This window comes from Esox lucius, chromosome 2 (assembly GCF_011004845.1).
Source record: "Esox lucius isolate fEsoLuc1 chromosome 2, fEsoLuc1.pri, whole genome shotgun sequence".
Classification (NCBI taxonomy): Eukaryota; Metazoa; Chordata; class Actinopteri; order Esociformes; family Esocidae; genus Esox; species Esox lucius.
Window position 1 is genome coordinate 2,138,688 of NC_047570.1, and position 24,916 is coordinate 2,163,603.

General features: G+C 44.3%; 1 protein-coding gene across 2 annotated transcripts in view; it reads right to left on the reverse strand.

Moving 5' to 3' along the window:
- Window positions 1–24,916, reverse strand: part of katnb1 (katanin p80 (WD repeat containing) subunit B 1) — an 84,960-nt gene that overhangs the window by 34,205 nt on the left and 25,839 nt on the right. For both annotated transcript variants that reach the window (XM_013131123.3, XM_013131122.4), the window contains exons 11-12: window positions 22,655–22,839; window positions 4,268–4,419 (exon numbers count right to left, since the gene is read on the reverse strand). In XM_013131123.3, the coding sequence (XP_012986577.1) occupies window positions 4,268–4,419; window positions 22,655–22,839 (337 nt within the window). The remainder of the gene's footprint in view (window positions 1–4,267; window positions 4,420–22,654; window positions 22,840–24,916) is intronic.

The following is a 24,916-nucleotide window of genomic DNA, read 5'->3' on the forward strand; positions in this document are numbered from 1 at the left end:
GTGAACGAGAGGGTCGTTTCCCTGCGCCTACGGGTCGGGGATAGGTCTCTCACTGTTGTTTGTGCCTACGGGCCGAACGGCAGTGCAGAGTACCCGACCTTCTTGGAGTCTCTGGGAGGGGTGCTGGAAAGTGCTCCGACTGGGGACTCTATTGTTCTACTGGGGGACTTCAACGCCCACGTGGGCAACGACAGTGACACCTGGAGGGGCGTGATTGGGAGGAACGGCCCCCCTGATCTGAACCCGAGTGGTGTTCAGTTATTGGACTTCTGTGCTAGTCACAGTTTGTCCATAACGAACACCATGTTTAAGCATAAGGGTGTCCATCAGTGCACGTGGCACCAGGACACCCTAGCCCGCAGGTCGATGATCGACTTTGTTGTCGTCTCATCTGACCTGCGGCCGTATGTCTTGGACACTCGGGTGAAGAGAGGGGCGGAGCTGTCAACTGATCATCACCTGGTGGTGAGTTGGATCCGATGGCGGGGGAGAAAGCTGGACAGACTCGGCAGGCCCAAGCGAACTGTAAGGGTCTGCTGGGAACGTCTGGCCGAGTCTCCTGTCAGAGAGATCTTTAACTCCCACCTCCGGCAGAGCTTCGACTGGATCCCGAGGGAGGTTGGAGATATTGAGTCCGAGTGGACCATGTTCTCCACCGCCATTGTCGAAGCGGCCGCTCGGAGCTGTGGCCGTAAGGTCTCCGGTGCCTGTCGAGGCGGCAATCCCCGAACCCGGTGGTGGACACCGGAAGTAAGGGATGCCGTCAAGCTGAAGAAGGAGTCCTATCAGGCCTGGTTGGCTTGTGGGACTCCTGACGCAGCTGACGGGTACCGACAGGCCAAGCGGGCTGCAGCCCGGGTGGTTGTGGAGGCAAAAACTCGGGCCTGGGAGGAGTTCGGTGAGGCCATGGAGAAGGACTATCGGCTGGCCTCGAAGAGTTTCTGGCAAACCATCCGGCGCCTCAGGAGAGGGAAACAGTGCCCTACCAACGCTGTTTACAGTAGAGGTGGGCAGCTGTTGACCTCAACTGAGGATGTCGTCGGGCGGTGGAAGGAATACTTCGAGGATCTCCTCAATCCCGCTGTCACTTCTTCCATTGAGGAAGCAGAGGATGAGGGCTCAGAGGTGGACTCGTCCATCACCCGGGCTGAAGTCACTGAGGTGGTCAAGAAACTCCTCGGTGGCAAGGCACCGGGGGTGGATGAGATCCGCCCTGAGTACCTCAAGTCTCTGGATGTTGTGGGGCTGTCTTGGTTGACACGCCTGTGCAACATCGCGTGGCGGTCGGGGACAGTGCCTCTGGGATGGCAGACCGGTGTGGTGGTCCCTCTTTTTAAGAAGGGGGACCGGAGGGTGTGTTCCAACTATAGGGGGATCACACTTCTCAGCCTCCCCGGGAAAGTCTATGCCAGGGTACTGGAGAGGAGAATACGGCCGATAGTAGAACCTCGGATTCAGGAGGAACAGTGTGGTTTTCGTCCGGGCCGTGGAACACTGGACCAGCTCTATACCCTCTACGGGGTGTTGGAGGGTTCATGGGAGTTTGCCCAACCAATCCACATGTGTTTTGTGGATTTGGAGAAGGCATTCGACTGTGTCCCTCGCGGCATCTTGTGGAGGGTGCTTGGGGAATATGGGGTCCTGGGTCCTTTGCTAAGGGCTGTCAGGTCCCTGTACAACCGAAGCAGGAGCTTGGTCCGCATTGCCGGCAGTAAGTCAGACTTGTTCCCAGTGCATGTTGGACTCCGGCAGGGGTGCCCTTTGTCACCGGTTCTGTTCGTAATTTTTATGGACAGAATTTCTAGGCGCAGCCAGGGGCCGGAGGGTGTCAGGTTTGGGGACCACACAATTTCGTCTCTGCTTTTTGCAGATGATGTTGTCGTGTTGGCCCCTTCTAACCAGGACCTTCAGCATGCGCTGGGACGGTTTGCAGCCGAGTGTGAAGCGGTGGGGATGAAAATCAGTACCTCCAAATCCGAGGCCATGGTCCTCAGTCGGAAAAGGGTGGCTTGCCCGCTTCAGGTTGGTGGAGAGTGCCTGCCTCAAGTGGAGGAGTTTAAGTATCTAGGGGTCTTGTTCACGAGTGAGGGAAGGATGGAACGGGAGATTGACAGACGGATCGGTGCAGCTTCTGCAGTAATGCAGTCGATGTATCGGTCTGTCGTGGTGAAGAAAGAGCTGAGCCGCAAGGCGAAGCTCTCGATTTACCAGTCAATCTACGTTCCTACTCTCACCTATGGTCATGAGCTTTGGGTCATGACCGAAAGGACAAGATCCCGGATACAGGCGGCCAAAATGAGCTTTCTCCGCAGGGTGGCCGGGCGATCCCTTAGAGATAGGGTGAGAAGCTCGGTCACCCGGGAGGAGCTCAGAGTAGAGCCGCTGCTCCTCCACATCGAGAGGGGTCAGCTGAGGTGGCTTGGGCATCTTTTTCGGATGCCTCCGGAACGCCTTCCTGGGAAGGTGTTCCGGTCCCGTCCCACCGGGAGGAGACCCCGGGGAAGACCTAGGACTCGCTGGAGGGACTATGTCTCCCGGCTGGCCTGGGAACGCCTCGGTGTCCCCCCGGAAGAGCTAGAGGAAGTGTCTGGGGAGAGGGAAGTCTGGGCATCCCTGCTTAGACTGCTGCCCCCGCGACCCGGCCCCGGATAAGCGGAAGAAGATGACATGATGACATGACATTTCTACAGAACTGTAGGTAGTTAGCAAGCTAGCAGATTCGAAAAAATAATTTACCGAACACTATACATTCTTGTTTGGTAGCTACTCAGGCCGAGCGGCAAAGGGGGGCCGTAGTTTGTCAATATGTAAACGTATCGATGAAGTTGTAATGATGGTTGGTGTGAAATCTGTCAGCACAATGGAAGGAGCGCGCCTTCGAGCGTGCCTTCGAAGTGTGTTAGTTTGGGTAGCAGACCTAGGTAGCTGACTTTGGTTTCCAATAAACACAAAATAAAAATGAATTGCATGGAAATATAGAACTTCTGTTAGCATGTTAGCAGCTAAAAGTAGCCTGTTTATTACCATGTGTAACTAATTGTTAACTAGGGTGTATACATTGATGCAAACATTTATTTTGTTTCAGAATGGATCTAAGAAGAAAAAACTGCTTGTGGAAATACCTGCACCAGAGGCCGCAGAAGTAATGAATGCTATGCATAGCATTTTCCATAGACAGTTATTGGTTGAGGAAACAGCTGTGTCATGGTGTAATTTACATTAATTATTTGATGTATTATAAATAATATTGCAATGTTTAACATTCCAGCCTCCCTATAGCCTCTCCAGTTAACGGTAAGATGTTTAGCAAGAAGTCCGACACTGTAAAGATTGATTCACTCAAAACTCCTGTTTAGGTTTTCATTGTTTTATAAGTATTTGTGTGTGTTTGTATGCACTACTGTTAAATGAAAGTTTGAAAAATCAAACAAGCTAAAATAATAATTGTCCTTTATACTTCACTTTCATCAAAGAATCGTCCATTTGAAGCTTTTTCAGCCTTGCTGATTTTGGCATTCAAGTTGTCAAATTGTTGAGGTAATCTGAAGAGATTTCACACCATGCTTCCTGAAGCACCTCCTACATGTTGGATTGTCTTGATGGGCACTTGTGTACCATCAGGTCATTCTGCTCTCACAACAGCGCAATAGGATTGACAGAAAACCAGCTGACTGCTTCTTCCCTAAACAGTTCTTGCATAGTTTGGCACTGTGCTTTTGGTCATTGTCCTGTTCTAGGAGGAAATTGTCTCCAATCAAGTGCCATCCACAGGGTTTGGCATGGCATTGCAAAATGGAGTGAGGGTCTTCTTTCTTCAAGATCCCTTTTATCCCTTTTACCCTGAAGGCGTTCCGGAGGCATCCGGAACAGATGCCCAAGCCACCTCAGCTGACCCCTCTCGATGTGGAGGAGCAGCGGCTCTACTCTGAGCTCCTCCCGGGTGACCGAGCTTCTCAACCTGTACCCAGCCATCCTGCGGAGAAAGCTCATTTCGGCTGCCTGTATCCGGGATCTTGTCCTTTCGGTCATGACCCAAAGCTCATGACCATAGGTGAGAGTACCATACCCTCGATTTGATACGGGTTCTACATTATTTGACCACTATACGAAACCGCCGATTTCTAACAGTAGGAACGTAGATTGACTGGTAAATCGAGAGCTTCGCCTTGCGGCTCAGCTCTTTCTTCACCACGACAGACCGATACATCGACCGCATTACTGCAGAAGCTGCAGATTATGAATAGATTAAAATATAATATGGACCTACAGATAGAGCTCTTTGGCTGGAAGATTTCTTTGTAGTCCTCAGGGTTACGGATCTCAGCAGAAGACTCCTTCTCATCTTTCTCGTCCTCGCTACTGGGACTCCTCCTCTCCCCCTCAGGACTGCGTCGTTCCGAAACTGAGCTCTGCTTTACCCTGGAAGAAAACAAAAAACTCACGTATTTAGACTATATCATCCAAAATGCAAGAACAGTAGGTTAAATTTACAAGACCACACAATGTGCCACATAACTCTTAACACTAGTTAATCCATCTGTGCACATACAACTGTACGGACAATTGCACATAATTAGGGATCCTCTGCTAGGAGGAACCCTATTGTTATTGTTAGTATTCTTATTTTCCTTGAAACTGCTGAATGACTCAAAAAGTATTCGGTGAAAAATTATATAAATTGGACCACTGAAAATATAGACCACGTATACCTACCACAAAGAGACATGACCAGATTCCTCCACAGGGGGTGCCATAGGCCATGCCCTAATAATATTTTCCCACAATTATGCCATTTCCACCCTGGTTGCCCTAGAATGATGTGAGGAACAAAAGGGTTAAAATTAAGAGACCACAGCAAATTGAACGCTTCTAACGCAAAACCTTCCTTTTCAAGTTTTTTGGAAAGGAAAGAAAAAAGTGCAGTGGTCTCTTAATTTTTTCTGGAGCTGTAGTTTGATAACGACCCAGTAGATAAACGGATGCTCTGACTGGATGGTGATGCTGCGGAGGAGAATGTGTATGCTTATAGGGCTCATTCGCATACACTGTACACCAAGATGGTGGCGCAGCTCAGTGTCTACCCAGTTATTGCAAATTAGCAGTAAGTTACTTAATAGTTCTTAGCTTATTCATTCAGTACACCCTAGCAATATAATCTATATAGCCAACAAGAACACCTGGACATCGGCGCACAATGCACAGGAAGAGTTTTTGACAACTTTCACTTCCCACCGTAGATTGTGAGGATGCCCTGGGAGACGCTATTCGCGTTGTCGACTTGTGGTGATTGGGAAGCGTGGAGGTATCAGGCCTAGGCTAATGCTAGACCCCCACCAGCTTTCACTACCTAGCCTTTTCCTCGCTAGCGTACTGTCACTGGATGGACGAAATATGACAGCATCATAAAAAATATATATATTATGGATTGAAGCGTAATGATTTTCCGGGCTTAACAACAACCTACCTGACAATGGAATTGAGGTAGATGGCCGACATGTCTTCAGAGCAGATCGGATTGAAATTAATTTTCGTAAGACTAGAGGAGGTGGACTGTACATTTATGTAAACAAAACATGGTGTACAAACACTAACTTAACCGGGAGTCATTGCTCAACCAATATGGAATACCTGATGATTAGATGCAGGCCTTTTTACTTGCCTTGAGAGTTTACATCTATTGTTGTTATGGACGCATCTTTTTTTGCTTTTGCCTTAAAGTTTTTCCAGCAGGCTTTAAGTTGAGACCTGTCCCTCATCTCCTTAATGCCAGTTGAGCAATTAAATCGCTCAGCTAACTACAGCCACGTCTCGTCCTTCTTGTCTACTGAATTGCTGAATCAGTTAGCTTGTGCTCAATTACTGCCTCAAACTCTTCTACCCAGTGGGCAATCGCTGGCGCGCCGCCGGCGTTTTGCTGCTGGCGGGTCGCCGGGGTCTATAATGTCGTACAGCCAGCGAGCTAATATTATGTCGTATATTAGCTCGGTTAGCAATATCTTTTCATATTCCAAAGTCATGTTTCCAATCTGACTAAGGGATTTTGAAGTCAATGTTAGAAACGTCTCAACAAATACTGTGGGAATTGTGTCCGTTTCCATAGGATGTCTAGCCCACGCATGCAAAAGAGCGTTTGACAGGCTCTGTGGAAAGTTATACTACAGGCTCAGATCATTTACTGAACCTCGTTTGCTGGCCTCAGTTCCACCATCACTTTTAGTTTTTTTAAACCGGCCCCGGGATGCCTGCTTCGCTTTTTGGAGTCGTATGCTGGAGTTGCTACCGGAGTGTGCTGCTTTTGATTCTCGCACCAAGCTTAATCACATGACTCAGTAAAGTCTTTCTTGAGATAGTAAGCAGAAGCATGTTGTTTTCTTGGCAACAGATCATAAAGATCACACAATATTAAGCTATTTAATATGCTTTCAACCATATAACTGCCAGGAATATAGCTGGCTTTGTCAACAAATCTGAGTGAGAACAAGTAGTGACAGCATGCTTTCTGCAAGACAATGATCCCTCTCTGACTCAGAAGAGTGTAGTAAAGAGCGTAGTAAACAAAGTCAATAGACCAGAAGGAATCAGAGGATATTCCATCTGCCGCAAAACATTCCTACTGTACATGTATACAGGTAAGTCTAACATTTACTAACTAGCTACAGATAATTCCTCTTCAGAAAGTTGTCAAAGTCCTTTGTATTGCTAGTTATCTAGCTATAGCTACAGACGTTACTGTTAACGTAGGGTGACCACATTTCCAAACCCCCAAACCAGGACCCTTGTTTTAACACACGTTAATGCACACGCAAATGTATGCGCTTATGCATTCATGTTTGTCATCATGCATTCTTGTAGTTGGTTGAGTGGGGGCGCTTTGATCTTTGATGAGAAGTGTTGCTATGCTACGCAGTTATACACAGTTGTTAATTTGGCTATGACTCAAGTGGAAACACTACAGAATTATTATTACTATTTTAATTGTGGTGAAAACTGGGACAATTTGGTAGTGAATTTCAGAAACGGGGACATTTTTGTGTTTTACAGATATTTGGCGGGACCCGGGACACCCATCTTAAAACCGGGTCAATCCCGGGCAAACTGGGACGTCTGGTCACCCTATGTTAATGTTAGCTAGCTCGGTAATGATGTTAACTTACCAGCTAGCTAACATTTCCTGGTTTCTAGCCTGATTGTTGGGTCTTCACAAAAGCTAGCTTATTATCAAATTAAGTGCTACCCAAAAGTGAGTAAGTCACTTAATTTGATAATAAGCTACCTGATTGACCGGTCACTAATTCAGGTGTGTGTAATTATGCCTAGCTATTATTTTTGCATTGTTTTCACAAAAGTGAGCAAGTCACTTTTGTTTGTTTTGAAATTTAACTGGCAATAACATTTTGATTCTGATGAGTGTTATGGACAACCCATTCCATTAGTACTTTAAGACTGTTATATGGCTCGGTGGCTGTGCACCTAGACTCAAACAATCTGCACTTACATTGCTGCTACTATTTATTATGAATTCTACTGCTAAGCCACTTTACCTTTCATTGTACTGGTTATATCTGATATATCAGGTCAATGTGAAAAAATGTATTTGATTTGATATAGTATGTGTTTATTAGAGACCAATTTAGACCAAGACCAGTGTCCCTATTTGAATACTTAAATAGCAGGGTGGGGTTAAGCACTAAGTGGGTGTGAACTATGCTGAATGGGCATAAACAGACTAGCCCATAACTTTATCAAACAGTATTGTATTATATACTATTACAAAGCTCTGAATCTGGACCTTTATAAAATGTATTTTTTTTAAAAGCCTAAGAAATGTTGTGATAAGACCCCATTCCTGAATTCTGTCACATATTAATATCATGTTAATAATACACATGATAATACCATACTCACTAGGCGAAAATGACGACATTCTTCCAAAAATACATTCTTCCTATTTTAAGCATGTGTTTAAAATAGGAGTTTGGGTCTATACACTGGTGCTGACATCAACTCGTTAGCCCCACTAGAACCCCCGGGACAGCCATGCAAAGAAGCGCCATTTTGTAGCCTATTCACTTGGAGAAAAGGATGTCGTATTTTCCCCAAAACCCATCTTGGTGATAGGCCTTGTAGATCTTTTGTTCATCAGTTGATCTTGTTGTGTTTTCACTATCCATTAGGTGTCCATCTCCAAGGACCTGTCCTGGTCCCCCAGCCATGGTCAAAAAGGCACAGCAGCGACTGTACTTCTTGAGGAGGCTGAAGAATGCCCATCTAACTACCAAGATCCTTGTGAACTTTTACCACTGCACAATCGAGAGCATTCTGACCAACTGGGCCACAGTGTGGTTTGGTGGTTGCTCCATAGCCAGCCGGAAGGCCCCGCATCAGGTGGTGAAAACCATCCAGCACATCATGGGTACCCAGCTCCCAGCCATTGCGGACCTCAAGGACAAGCAGTGTTTGCGCAGGGCGCGCGGCATCACCAGGGACACTTCACATCCATGCCACAAACTGTTTGCCCTCCTCCCATCAGGCATGCGGTACAGGTCTCTCCGTTCTCGCACCAGCAGGCTCAGGAACACTACCTTTCCATCTTCTGTAACCCTGCTGAACTCTGTGACTTAGCATCACTAACTATACCCACCCTTTGTACTACTGGACTCTGCCACTGCCTTACAAGTCTGATAAGAATGTTTTCAGTTGTCTTCAGGTAGGACAATGTGCCATCACATGCATCCAAGTACTCCACTGCTTGGCTAGCAAGCAAGGGCCTCAAAGATGCTTGAATAATGACCTGGCCGCCTTCCTTACCTGACTTAAATCCTATTGAGATCTTGTGGACCCTACACAAATGTGAGATTTAGTGTCAGGGAAGGCAATACTCCTCTTTGAACAGCAATTTTGGGAGGCTGTGGTTGCTGCTTCAGCTAAACCTGATCATAAAGAGATCAAGAAACTTACAGACTACATGGATGGAAGGCTCGTGGCAGAAGGATGGCTATATCGGTCACTGAATATTTTGGAATGTTGGCCAATAATTCTGCATTTAATTGATGCCTAAGAAAGAACAAAACTAATTTTTCCTTTATTAAACATTCAGGTTTGAGGTTCAATGATATTTGGGTTGACTGAGAGCATTGTGTTTGTTCAACAAAAAATGTAAATCTTGATTTGCCTAACATTTGTGCACGTCTACATCGGGAACCTCATTGCTGCCATCCCTTCATTTCAATTGCACAAGCTGTCTGCAAATTCAGAATGCCATAAAGAAGTTCCACTTCTACCAGCACAACTATTTATACCACTTGTACATACAGTGGGGAGAACAAGTATTTGATACACTGCCGATTTTGCAGGTTTTCCTAGTTACAAAGCATGTAGAGGTCTGTAATTTTTATCATAGGTAAACTTCAACTGTGACGGACGTAATCAAAAACAAAAATCCAGAAAATCACGTAGTATAATTTTTTAATAATTAATTAGCATTTTATTGCATGACATAAGCATTTGATCACCTACCAACCAGTAAGAATTCCGGCTCTCACAGACCTGTTAGTTTTTCTTTAAGAAGCCCTCCTTTTCTCCACTCATTACCTGTATTAACTGCACCTGTTTGAACTCGTTACCTGTATGAAAGACACCTGTCCACACACTCAATCAAACAGACTCAACCTCTCCACAATGGCCAAGACCAGAGAGCTGTGTAAGGATATCAGGGTTAAAATTGTAGACCTGCACGAGGCTGGGATGGGCTACAGGACAATAGGCAAGCAGCTTGGTGAGAAGGCAACAACTAACTGTTGGCGCAATTATTAGAAAATGGAAGAAGTTCAATATGATGGTCTATCTCCCTCGGTCTGGGGCAACATGCAAGATCTCACCTCGTGGGGCATCAATGATCATGAGGAAGGGGAGGGATCAGCCCCGAACTACATGGCATGACCTGGTCAATGACCTGAAGAGAGCTGGGGGGTTTTTTAACAGTGAGAGAAAGAAATACATTTAAAAAACGCATGTAAAATCATTTATAAATTAATTTGCATTTTAATGAGTGAAATAAGAATTCGACCCCTCTTCAAAACATGACTTAGTACTTTGTGGCAAAACCCTTGTTGGCAATCAGAGGTCAGACCTTTCTTGTAGTTGGCCACCAGGCTTGCACACATCTCAGAAGGGATTTCGTCCAACTCATTAAGGTTTCGAGGCAGACGTTTGGCAACTCGTACCTTCAGCTCCCTCCACAGATTTTCTATGGGATTAAGGTCTGGAGGACTGGCTAGGCCACTCCAGGACCTTAATGTGCTTCTTCTTGAGCCACTCCTTTGTTGCCTTGGCAATGTGTTGTGGGTCATTGTCATGCTGGAATACCCATCCACAACCCATTTTCAATGCCCTGGCTGAGGGAAGGAGGTTCTCACCCAAAATTTGACGGGACATAGCCCTTTCCATCGTCCCTTTGATGCGGTTAAGTTGTCCTGTCCCCTTAGCATAAAAAAACACCCCCATCATAATGTTTCCACCTCCATGTTTGAAGGTGAGGATGGTGTTCTTGGGGTCATAGGCAGCATTCCTCCTCCTCCCAACACAGCAAGTTGAGTTGATGCCAAAGAGCTCGATTTTGGTCTCATCTGACCACAACACTTTCACTCAATTCTCCTCTGAATCATTCAGATGTTCATTGGCAAACTTCAGACGGGCCTGTACATGTGCTCCTTGCGGACGCTGCAGGATTTCAGTCCTTGATGGTGTAGTGTGTTACCAATTGTTTTCTTGGTGACTATGGTCCCAGCTGCCTTGAGATCATTGACAAGATCCTCCCGTGTAGTTCTGGTCTGATTCCTCACCGTTCTCATGATCATTGCAACTCCACGAGGAGAGATCTTGCATGGAGCCTCAGACTGAGGGAGATTTTATCAAATCATTATTTGATTCTTACAAATGTGACTAAAACATTAATATATTTTAGTCAGAATGAATAGGACTAGACAAAATCTGAAAAGGGTGCCAAAATTAACACTGAATTGAATGCTGAATCCAAAATGTTTCCACACAGCGGATTTGAAAGACGGCAGTGCCTATTTGAATTTGCTTCACTATGTTTCGCTGGTGCTTGCCATTGGCATGTTGGGGCTGAGAGAATAATTGTTTTTAGTTTTCCCTCTCTTTGCATTTGGGGTTGATACAGATTTTTGAAGGACACTTACTACGGTTGGCCTATAGGGGGCAGACATGGTCGTGCTGCGTTGGGACCGTTTAACAATCTAGGTTGGTAAAGTACAAAAGTACACTGGACATTTAGATAGTTTGATAACTTGCCTGTTAACACTCGAACTGCCAAATGCCTATGCCAATTGGCGCTTGAGTTTGTAATTAAAATAAAGCTGCCAGTTTGAAAGCTACACCCTCCTCCTTCCATGACTATTCCTAAATAGGCGTATATTACATTGTTCCGTTGTCAGAATTCTACACTGACGAACAGAAAACTATTTAGTGACTGTTTTTTTTACCTTCTTTTCTGACTTAATCCGCCAACAGCCCACGCTTAGTTGAAATAATTTCAGACCTTGTCTTTTTCGAAGTATTATTTTTTTAGTATGGTGAAACCTTCAATACAAACACATTATTGTATTTTTCTAATTCACTAACCATTTAAAACAGACAAATTCCGTAATTAATTATTTTAGACTTATATATAGTTTTATAACGACTCAGTAAATGAACTGATGCTCTGGCTGGATGGTGATGCTGCGGAGGAGAATGGCGATGCTAATAGGGACGATTCGTATGCTAATGACGCCAAATGGCATTCGGCTCCAGAGGTTATAGGGGGTAAAAAAGGTCTGGCGGTTCTAGTGTTAAAGTGCATGTAGAGGGTTGGAAAAGCATGGTAATGTTATGACTATGACAGAGACCCAGAGTCAAATGCCATGACGGTGGTGCATTCCTTTAAAAAACAAAACACTCAGGACAATATCCCCAGGATTAATATAACTGAATTTTGTAACTGCATTGTTTAGGAACTTTGTAATCATTGCACTGTAAGGGTAAGCTAGTTCCTTGTTATTAGCTGGCTTCGGATGGTTATTAGCTGGCTCCAGTTAGCTGTATGCTAGCTCCATTCATGTGTTTGCACTTTGCTAACTTGGTGAGCCATGTTCTATTTGTGTTAACATGAAGGTAATTTGCTAAACTATCACTATCTAGCCTACTTTATAAATAATGTTTTCAATGTGATTATATTATGAATAGTTTATATTACTTAGGCTATTGTTCATGCAAAGAACTAGGTACTGTACATGAATGGATGTTCAGTATCAACCTTAAAAAATTACAGTACAAAAAACGTGTCAAAACGGACAAATTACACTACACTGTGTTATTTAATGCATTTGTAAAACATTAATAAAGTAATGGTTATCAATGTTAACCGTTTGTTCATGTCTTGTTCATAATTTTTCATCAATGTTCATTCAAGGTAACTACTGAATTTGTTAATAGTTGTTCATGTACACTTATCAGAAAGTGTTACCAAAGTAGGATTGTTGAAAGTAGTTTAGGAAACATTTGTTGTGCAAAAACAATAAAAGGAAATGTCTTGCTTTTGTTAAGGTATTTAAAAACATTTCACAGATTTAATTACATCTTTATGACAGTATTTGACTAACTTAATGACATCTAATAAGTATATCATACTTGATTCCAACCTTTCTTTTAAAAAGCAGGTGAAAATGGTAACTCAAATAACCACATTCAACCTAGTTAATATCCAATTTATAAAAAAGAAATTGACTAAAGAGGTAGCAAAACTGTACTTTCAATCTATGATACTCCCTCACTTAACATATTGCTTGACTTGTTGGGCCCAAGCTTGCAGAACCCTTTAAAACCCTTTCATACCATCTGCACACAGGCTCTCAAAGTGCTTGATAGGAAGCTCAATAGCCATTACCATTATTACATCCACAGACAGCATGAGCTCCTAAGTTGGGAAAATCTTGTGCAATACACTGATGTATGTCTTGTTTTCAACATCCTTAATGGCCTGGCTTCCCCTCCACTTAGTACTTTTGTTTAACAGAAACCCAAACACACGGCAGCAGATACACAAAGTTTACAATAGGAGGTGACTGTATAGCTCCCTTAAGGAAAAGCGCCTTAAGTCAATCTGCTTTCTCTGTTAGAGCTTCCCATGTCTAGAACACACTGCCATCAGACACACACAACTGCAACTACATATTGCACTTTCACAAAAAACCTGAAGACAGGCCAATCAGACTTGTGAACATAATCCTTAGCTGTGTATTTCTGCTTTCCATGTTCCATGTAAGTTGCTTGAAAGGTGTGTAAACACTGTTGTTTATTTGTATTTTGTTGCTTGTTGTGCTATTGCTTGGTCTGCATGCTGCTTGTCCTATGTTGATCTTCATGTATGTTTTGTCTGTATTGTTATTGTTTTTAATAACCAGCCCAGGGACTGCGGTTGAAAATAAGCCAGCTGGCTAAAACCATCACATTTACTCAAACGTTGATTAATGTGCACTGTCCGTGTAAAAACTATAATAATATCCGGTCGACGGGGCGTTGGCACAGGTATTATTATCTCTCCTAAGTGGATATTCTCTCTCGTTCCACTTCCACCTCTTTCCAAATCTTCATTTGAATTCTATGCAGTCACTATGACAAGCCCACTAAAGCTTACAATTCTTGTCATCTATCATTCACCAGGGGCATTGGGAGAGTTCCTAAATGATATTGACATTTTGTTAAGCTTCTAATCAGATGATGGCTGACCACTCACAGTAACAAGTGACTTTAACATTCCAACATCCGTCTTTGGGGTAGCTGAGCGAAAGTGCAAGTAAACAAAACTTTGAGAGGACATGTCATCCTTTCATTCGCTACTCTCTACCTTCTCTTCCTCTGTTTCTGCTGCTAAAGTCAATTTCTATCACTAAAAATTTCAAGCATCTGCCTCTCTCCCCAGGAAAGTCTTTGCCACCTTTTCCTCTCTCTATTTCGAAATGAAGGTTGACAAGATTCGCTCCTCTTTCACTGTTCAACCTGTTCAGCGTTCTAGCCCCACTGTCAGTGAACTACCTTATACTCTTGATCCTATCCTGTCCTCCATTCTCTAGATCATCTCTGAAAACGTTTTACTTTCCTCATCTGTTCCTCCCTACCCACTGGCTCCGTTCCCTCTGACTTCAAGTCAGCTTGTGTCATCCCGCTCCTCAAGAAACCAATTCTTAATCCTTCTGATGTCCAAAACTATCAACCGTTATCCCTTCTTTGTTTTTTTTTGTGCGCTGTTTCTCTCTTCTTATCTGTCCCAGAATCTTCTGGACCCTAACTAATCAGGTCTCAAAACAGGTCACTCAACCAAGACTGTGTCACAGAGGCTCACCGCACTGCCAAAGCAAACTCTCTCTCCTCTGTTCTTATCCTCCTTGACCTTTCCGCTGCCTTTGACACTGTGAACCAACAGGCCGCTCCTACCGGGTTGTATGAAGCGGGGCTGTGTCTGAGCGTATTAATCTGACAGGGTGGCTATGACATGTGGAGTTCCCCAGGGATCAGTTTTTGAACCGCTTCTGTTCAATATCTATATGCTACCTCTGGGCCACATTCTACAGAACAACATCATTAGCTAAGTTCATCTGCATTGCTACCATAGCTATGCAGATGATACTCAAATATATATGGCTCTCGAACCGTATAACAACAGCTCAACACTGTAAAGAACACAAATACCTGGATAAACCAAAATTGTCTACAATTAAGCCAACATAAGAGATTATTGTGTGTGGCAATAAATTAAAAACTAGTATTAGTAAAGAGCTGGATTCTCCTAAGTGCGTAATCTTGGTGTTCTGATTCAGATCTAATACGTTTAACAATCATATTAAAGCGGTCAACAAAACAGCATTCTATCATCTTAAAAATATAGCCAGAATCAAGAGCTTGGTGTCCCAAAAAGACCAAGTGAAGCTCATCCATGCTTTTATCTCTAGTAGGGTTGACTACTGTAATGGCCTCTTAAATTGACTCCCCAAAAAGACTGTAAAACATCTATAGCTCATTCAGAATGCTCCTACTAGAATGTTAACCAGCACCAAGAGAACAGAGCAAATCACTCTGGTTCTTAAATCTTTGCACTGGCTTCCAGTCAGTTACAGAATAGATTTTAAAGTGGTGCTTTTAGTTTATAAATCAATAAATAGTTTTGGCCTCGAATACATTTCTGATAGGTTTGAAGAATATAAACCGAGCAGGGCTCTTAGATCCATGGAAAGAGGTCAGCTAGTAGAGCCAAACTAAATATGGTCAAGCTGCATTTAGCAGTTATGCTGCACACAACTAGAATAAACTACCAGAAGATCGATCTTAGACATTAGACCAAAAGTACCCATTTTTAAAGCCGGGTTAAAAACCCTACTCTTTTCACACGCCTATGACTGAGCACTTAAACTTAACCGCATAGTTTAGCTTTACAGCTTTTATAGCTTCCTATGTTTTTCTATTTTCTTATTCTGTTTATTCTTATTATGATGTTGTTTTGATGTTTTCATTTGAGTAATTGTTTTTATGATATTGTATTTTTATGTTTTTTCTTTTTCTTTGTAAAGCACATTGAATTTCTTCTATGTATGAATTGTGCTATATAAATAAACTTGATAGCTTGTAAAGAACATTTTGCGTGACACTCGACTCGCTCTTGTAGATTCATGCTGTACAATATCTGCATAATATAACCCTACCTTACACAGGAAACAGCTCAGGTTCTGATTCAATCACTTGTCATCTTCCGTCTGGACTAACGCAACACACTGTTAGATGGGCATGTGCCATCCAGCCCCAGCAACCTATCCAGAACGCTGCAGTCTGTCTTGTGTTCAATCTTCCCAAATTCACCATGTCACCTATCTCCTCCACAAGCTCCAATGGCTTCAGGTAGAAGCTCACATCCGCTACAAGACCATGGTGCTTGCTTAAGGAGCGGCAAAGGGAACTACACCTCCCTACCTGCAGGCTATGCTTAAACCCTACCTGTGCACTCCAATCTGCCATTTCATGTCTTTTGGCCACCCAACCCTTACAGTTGGGAAGCTCCCACTCAGTCAAGGCAAAACTCTTCTCTGTCTTGGCACCTCAATAGTGGAACAAACTTCCCCTTAAAGCCAGGAGTCCCATTCAATCTTCCCTAAAACAGCTGAAACTCATCAAAGAGGTAGGTTATCTTAATTAACACCCCAAAAAAATGCTTTTATTAACTTTGATTTCTCTGACACTGACCATCTAATGGCAACACATCAGTGAAGGCCCCATTATTGCTGAACAAGATATACAGATTTTGGAGTAATGTACAACGTCATTTTCTTATTTCAGCAAGAGCACGTAATTATAACAGCATGGCTCAGTAGCAAAACAGTCCGGATGCTAAACTAGTGCCAGACCTGTCACCCATTGAAAACATTTGGCACATTATGAAATAAAAAATACATCAAAGGAAACCCCAAACTGTTGAGCAGCTAAAATCCTATATCAAGCAGAAATGGGAAAACATTTCACATTCAAAACAACAGCAATTGGCCTCCTCAGTTCCCAAACACAAGGGTATTGTTAAATGAACAGGATGCAAAACAGTGGTAAACCCAACGTTTTTGAACGTGTTGCTGGCATCAAATTCAAAATGGGCATGTATTTTTCCAACAATAATAACGTTTCTCAGTTTCAATATTTGATATGTTGCCTTTGTACTATTTTCAATTAAATACAGGGATCAATGATTTGCACATCAATGCATTTTGTTTTCCCCTCCATGAACTGCCACCTTAACGTGGTGGAGGGGTTTGAGTACCCGAGTGACCCTAGGAGCTATGTTGTCTGGGGCTATATGCCCCTGGTAGGGTCTCCCAAAGCAAACAGGTCCTAGGCGACGGGTCAGACTAAGAGCGTTTCAAAAACCCCTTAATGAAGAATAACATTTTGAGTTCCGTGACGTCGCCCGGTATGGCGCAACCGGGGCCCCACCCTGGAGCCAGGCCCGGGGTTGGGGCTCGTACGCGAGCGCCTGGTGGCCAGGCCTTTCCCCATGGGGCCCGGCCGGGCTCAGCCCGAAGGAGCGACGTGGGGCCGCCTTCCCGTGGGCTCACAACCCACAGGAGGGACCATAAGGGGCTGGTGCGGAGAGCAGTCGAAGGCGGGACGTGGAATGTCACTTCGCTGGCGGGGAAGGAGCCTGAGATCGTGCGTGAGGTTGAGAGGTTCCGACTAGAGGTAGTCGGGATCACCTCTACGCACGGCTTGGGCTCTGGAACCACACTCCTTGAGAGAGGATGGACTCTTCACCACTCTGGAGTTGTCCATGATGAGAGGCGGCGGGCTGGTGTGGGTTTGCTTATAGCTCCCCAGCTTTGCCGCCATGTGTTGGAGTTTACCCCGGTAAACGAGAGGGTAGTTTCCCTGCGCCTAAGGGTCGGGGATAGGTCTCTCACTGTTGTTTGTGCCTACAGGCCGAACGGCAGTGCAGGGTACCCGACCTTCTTGGAGTCTCTGGGAGGGGTGCTGGAAAGTGCTCCGACTGGGGACTCTATCGTTCTACTGGGGGACTTCAATGCCCACGTGGGCAACGACAGTGACACCTGGAGGGGCGTGATTGGGAGGAACGGCCCCCCTGTCTGAACCCGAGTGGTGTTCAGTTATTGGACTTCTGTGCTAGTCACAGTTTGTCCATAACGAACACCATGTTCAAGCATAAGGGTGTCCATCAGTGCACGTGGCACCAGGACACCCTAGGCCGCAGGTCGATGATCGACTTTGTTGTCGTCTCATCTGACCTGCGGCCGTATGTCTTGGACACACGGGTGAAGAGAGGGGCGGAGCTGTCAACTGATCACCACCAGGTGGGGAGTTGGATCCGATGGCGAGGGAGGAAGCTGGACAGACTCGGCAGGCCCAAGCGTACTGTAAGGGTCTGCTGGGAACGTCTGGCCGAGTCTCCTGTCAGAGAGATCTTTAACTCCCACCTCCGGCAGAGCTTCGACTGGATCCCAAGGGAGGCTGGAGATATTGAGTCCGAGTGGACCATGTTCTCCACCGCCATTGACGAAGCTGCCCCTCGGAGCTGTGGCCGTAAGGTCTCCGGTGCCTGTCGAGGCGGCAATCCCTGAACCTGGTGGTGGACACCGAAAGTAAGGGATGCCGTCAGGCTGAACAAGGAGTCCTATCAGGCCTGGTTGGCTTGTGGGACTCCTGAGGCAGCTGACGGGTACAGACAGGCCAAGCGGACTGCAGCCCGGGTGGTTGTGGAGGCAAAAACTCGGGCCTGGGAGGAGTTCGGTGAGGCCATGGAGAAGGACTATCGGCTGGCCTCGAAGAGATTCTGGCAAACCGTCCGGTGCCTCAGGAGAGGGAAACAGTGCCCTACCAACGCTGTTTACAGTAGATGTGGGCAGCTGTTGACCTCAACTGGGGATGTCGTCGGGCGGTGGAAGGAGTACTTCGAGGATCTCCTCAATCCCGCCGCCACGTCTTCCATTGAGGAAGCAGAGGATGAGGGTTCAGAGGTGGACTCGTCCATCACCTGGGCTGAAGTCACAGAGGTGGTCAAGAAACTCCTCGGTGGCAAGGCAACGGGGTTGGATGAGATCCGCCCTGAGTACCTCAAGTCTCTGGATGTTGTGGGGCTGTCTTGGTTGACACGCCTGTGCAACATCGCGTGGCAGTCGGGGACAGTGCCTCTGGGATGGCAGACCTGGGTGGTGGTCCCTCTTTTTAAAAAGGGGGACCGGAGGGTGTGTTCCAACTATAGTGGGATCACACTTCTCAGCCTCCCCGGGAACGTCTATGACAGGGTGCTGGAGAGGAGAATTCGGCCGATAGTAGAACCTCGGATTCAGGAGGAACAGTGTGGTTTTCGTCCGGGCCGTGGAACACTAAACCAGCTCTATACCCTGTACGGGGTGTTGGAGGGTTCATGGGAGTTTGCCCAACCAATCCACATGTGTTTTGTGGATTTGGAGAAGGCATTCGACTGTGTCCCTCGCGGCATCCTGTGGAGAGTGCTTCGGGAATATGGGGTCCTGGGTCCTTTGCTAAGGGCTGTCAGGTCCCTGGACAACCGAAGCAGGAGCTTGGTCCGCATTGCCGGCAGAACAGACTTGTTCCCAGTGCATGTTGGACTCCGGCAGGGCTGCCCTTTGTCGCCGGTTCTGTTCGTAATTTTTATGGACAGAATTTCTAGGCGCAGCCAGGGGCCGGAGAGTGTCAGGTTTGGGGATCACACGATTTCGTCTCTGCTCTTTGCGGATGATGTCGTGTTGGCCCCTTCAAACCAGGACCTTCAGCATGCACTAGGACGGTTTGCAGCCGAGTGTGAAGCGGTGGGGATGAAAATCAGTACCTCCAAATCCGAGGCCATGGTCCTCAGTCGGAAAAGGGTGGCTTGCCCACTTCAGGTTGGTGGAGAGTGCCTGCCTCAAGTGGAGGAGTTTAAGTATCTAGGGGTCTTGTTCACAAGTGAGGGAAGGATGGAACGGGAGATTGACAGACGGATCGGTGCAGCTTCTGCAGTAATGCGGTTGATGTATCGGTCTGTCGTGGTGAAGAAAGAGCTGAGCCGCAAGGCGAAGCTCTTGATTTACCGGTCAATCTACGTTCCTACTCTCACCTATGGTCATGAGCTTTGGGTCATGACCGAAAGGACAAGATCCCGGATACAGGCAGCCGAAATGAGCTTTCTCCGCAGGGTGGCTGGTTGATCCCATAGAGATAGGGTGAGAAGCTCGGTCACCCGGGAGGAGCTCAGAGTAGAGCCGCTGCTCCTCCACATCGGTGGGAAGGTGTTTCCGGTCCTGTCCCACCGGGAGGAGACCCCGGGGAAGACCTAGGACACACTGGAGGGACTATGTCTCCCGGCTGGCCTGGGAACGCCTCGGTGTCCCCCCGGAAGAGCTGGAGGAAGTGTCTGGGGAGAGGGAAGTCTGGGCATCCCTGCTTAGACTGCTGCCCCGCGACCCGGCCCCGGATAAAGCAGAAGATGGTGGATGGATGCATTTTGTTTTAATTAGCATTTTACACAGCTTCTTTTACACAACAACTTTTTTGGAAATATATTTACCAACAAGTCGCTCTGGATAAGAGTATCTGTTAAATGACTTAAATAGAAATAATCATAGTTCACGTATTTCTGTAAAATAGCAGCTTCTTGTACAAATGTGTACAATATTAAGAAACTGTCTTAAACATTATCAAGACAGAGGAGCCTCTAAAATGTGTACATTTTGTGGGGTGAAGGGCTGACATCGCCATGCCATGTCCACCCCCTGACCATGTCCACCACCTACCCTGACCGTGTCCACCAACTAACCCCCTTTTTGATACAGAAAAGCCCTGGGATCCACAATAAGTAGTTCTTCAGACATGCTGCTAAGCACACCCTGATAAAAATAACCATCCTGCCAATTTTTGGGTTTGCCGATAAAAAGTTCCTCCTTTTACTAGATGTCATTTCTCAAGCTGCCCTCTTCCACAAAAAAGTGTACAAACTTATTTCTAAGTATCGTTTAGGCACATGCACTCAATACTGTAGGTTGCTTCTTAACCTCTGCTATTTTATAATAGTCATTTGCGCTACAGTATATACAGTGGATATAAAAAGTCTACACACCCCTGTTTAAATGCCAGGTTTTTGTAAAAGAATGAGACAAAGATAAATCATCTCAGAACTTTTTCCATTTTTAATGTGACCTATAATATGAACAATTCAAATGAAAAACAAACTGACATCTTCGAGGGGGGAAAATGAATAAAAACCTTACAATAACCTGGTTGCATAAGTGTGCACACTCTCTTATAACTGGGGATGTGGCTGTGTTCAGAATTAACCAATCACATTCAAACTTAATCACAAAGTTTAGCTGTTTTTGTAGGATTTTCCTGACATTTTCTTAGTTGCATCGCAAAGCAAAAGCCATGGTATGCAGAGAGCTTCCAAAGCATCAGAGGGATCTCATTGTTGAAAGATATCAGTCAGGAGAAGGGTGCAAAATAATTTCCAAAGCATTAGATATACCATGGAACACAGTGAAGACAGTCATCATCAAGGGGACAAAATATGGCACAACAGAGACATTACCAAGAACTGGACGTCCCTCCAAAATTGATGAAAAGACGAGAAAAAAAATGGTCTGGGAGGCTTCCAAGAGGCCTACAGCAACATTAAAGGAACTGCAGGAATTTCTGGTTCCAAATACCAGGCAATTTTGGCACAAAACCTTCAGGCGTCCGTTAGAAAGCTGAAGTTCACTTTTCAGCACGACAACGACCCAAAGCACAAATCCAAATCCTCAAAAGCATGGCTTCACCAGAAGAAGATTAACGTTTTGGAATGGCCCAGCCAGAGCTCAGACCTGAATCTAATTGAACATCTGTGGGGCTATCTGAATAGGGCTGTGCATAGGAGATGTCCTCGCAATCTGACAGATTTGGAGCACTTTTGCAAAGTAGGGTGGGCAAATATTGTCACGACAAGATGTGCCATGCTAGTAGACTCCTACCCAAAAAGACTGAGTGCTGTAATAAAAATCAAAAGGGGCACACATATGCAACCAGGTTATTGTTATTTTTTTTTCTCAGTTTGTTTTTCAATTGAATTGTTCACGTTATAGGTCACATTAAAGGTGTAAAAGGTTCTGACATGATTTATTTGTCTCATTCTTTTACATCACAAGAACCTGGCATTTTAACAGGACTGTGTAGACTTTTTATATCCACTGTATATCACTCTGGTCATACCTAAAGCCTGGACTTCCTTTGGTTGACAGTCATTTCAGTTTGCTGCTGACAATGACTGGAATTGTCATTCCTTACTCCTCCAAAAATAAAATATATGACCTGCCACCTTACAACTGCACCTGCTGAATACCCTATTCTTATCTGTGCATGTGTCTCACTGTATTTATTAATGTTTAATGTTTATTTTCATTTATGCATGTTTTCTTTCATATTTATGTAATTCTGTTTATTGACTTGTACTTCACTGCACTCATCCTTAAAAACGAGACTTTCCAGGTTGAACAACAATTAAATTAAAATACTACATTAGGGACAGGTCTAGACTGGCATGAGACATTAACAAGCATACAGATAGCTTTGAATTTCTAGGAAATGTGACCTACATAAACATGTAATTTTTTTCATGAAATATGCCTTTTATTAGTACTGAATCTTGGTCGATTGTTGACTCAGATTCACACAAGGTAATCCACAGTTGAAAGGGAAAACTAAGATATTTTATTTAATAAATATCTGTAATCCCTTCTTGTTCATCATTATGTTACCCAATTCAAAAAGGAGACCCGGGGCTGTCAGCGCATGGAGCACCTGAAATAGCAGCATGGCTGGTCTAGTTTTATTGTAATTAAATGTTTATTTTTTCATTTGGCCAGTTTATCGTTGAAAATTTTAATTGGTTCTCAAGTGACTTTCTTGGTTAAATATAGGATTGAAGTATCTGACGAATGGCAGATACTACAGAATGTTAGCTGTGTTTCCGCAATATTTTATATGGTTATGATTCAGACTGATTTCGTAGCATATAGGGTCACATTCTGCAAAATCAAGCTTAAAACAGTGACATTCAAATATGGGAAAATACCTCTGTGCGTTGCAGGTGGTGAGAGGCCGGTCATAGTTACGTCGTAACGTGGATCCTTTCAGGGAGGGCTCTGGGAGTGGCTGGTCATCCTGGATCATGCCTTGGATGACAGAGCCGGACTTCTTGACCCGCATCAGATCCACCACGTAGGAAGAAACATTAGTCAGGTTGTATGACACGCCAATCTAGAGGGTGGTGGTGGGGGAGTTAGAGGAACAGAAAAGAACATAATAGTGGAGTGGAGCAAACATAATAGTCAGACCAAAAGCAACAGTAACTGTTTGACAATAAGACAGAAAGTGTACCACCAATATACAATGTCAACTGGCTGTTCTTAGGAATGATACATTACTGAGCAATTCGCCATGGCATATTGGCAACATACAACAAACCCCAGTATTTCCTTGCTATTACAACCAACAATTTATTAGAACCAGCACAATTAAAAAAGCGGGGAAAAAAATTGTCATACCCATGCAAGTACTTAAATGCGATGTGTTCAGGTGTTTTCTTCAATGACTTACATCAAACAAATCAACATTTTGGACTCATGCTCATTAAAGATTCTACCCTGACTTACTTGTTTAAAGAATCTGTTCATGGATCCAAAGTGGATATTGAGACAGTATGCCTAGAGTCTCAGTCGCCATCACTGACTAATGCATACCTACAGTCTTAGTCTCCTTTAACTGCTAAGTTGATTTATAATTGGATTTGATTGACTCAATTTTATTTATTTGACAAAGTTGGTAATTCAAGTTAACACCTTGCAAGGAGTATTTCCCAAAAAGTTGGGAAGCTGCGTAAAATGTAAATAAAAACAGAATGCAATGATTTGCAAATCATTTAAACCCTATAATCAATAGAAAACAGTAAAGACAACATCTTAAATGTTGAAACTGGGACATTTTATTGTTTGCCCACTTTGAATTTTATGCCAGCAAAACATTTCAAAAAAGGTGGAACAGAGGCAACAAAAGACTGACAAAGTTGTGTAATGCTAGAAAACTGAACATGGTGGAATATAACACAAAAACTTAGGTCACTTGGTAAAAGGTCAGTAAGATGATTGGGTATTAAATTATCATTCCAGAGAGGATGGGTGTGTTAGAAGTGAGGATGAGGAGGGGTTTGCCACTCTGTGAATGACTGCACAGGCAAATATTGCAACAATTTAAGAATAACGTTTCTCAACGTAAAATTGCAAAGAGTTTTGGGATTTCAACATCTACGGTACATAATATCATTTAAAAATTCAGAGAATCCGGAGAAATCTCTGCAAAGGACAACGCACATCTGTGAAGGCACCATTAATGCTGAACAATATATACAGGTTTTGGAGCAGATTGTGTCTTCTTCACGGAAGGGCTTGCTTATTTCAGCAAGAAAATGCCAAACCACATTCTGCATGTAATACAACAGAATAGCTCCATAGTAAAAGAGTCCGTGTGCTAAACTAGCCGCCTGCAGTCCAGACCTGTCACCAATTGAAAACATTTGGCGCATTATAAAACAAAAAATATGACAAAGGAGACCCCAAACTGCTGAGCAGCTGAAATCCCATATCAAGCAAGAATGGGAATACGTTTCATTTAAAAAAAATATTTAAGCAATTGGTCACCTCAGTTCCCAAACACATTTTTAAAAGAACAGGTGATGCAACACAGTGGCAAACATGTACCTTGTCATGGAAATTCTATAACTAATGTACAATTGAGAAATGTCTGCTTTTCTATTACCTGGTATGTAACTTAGGTCTTTGTTTGTGACACACGTGTGTATTACATCAGAGGATTATTAGGTACTCTGACCATCTGTTAATCTGCCCAAACCAATAAGGGTATCTGTCCTTTGTTCCTTAGGAATGTGGCCCTTTGAAGAAGTAGGGGCAATTGACCTCTTTAGGTAAACAACAGTAAACACATAGGGCAGGAAGAATAAGGTGGGGGGACAGCCCGCCCTTTGGGTAAAACCTGTGTGACATAAGATAGCTGGGCAGCATCTTACCACACCCCATTTCCCCCTTTAAGTACTGATGATTGTCCTGTATTAATATAGAGATTCCTCAGAGGATTATTCTGTAAGCTTTTGATCCATCTCTCTATTTGCAAATAAACTATTAATTGTGCCAAGGAAATTTGTCTCTGTACTTACTCCTTTAAGAGTTCCGATCGATGGAATTACCATCACTGCCTGTCACAATTTAGCATCATTCTGAAACATTTAGCTGGAATCAAATAAAAAAATGTATATGTTGTCTTT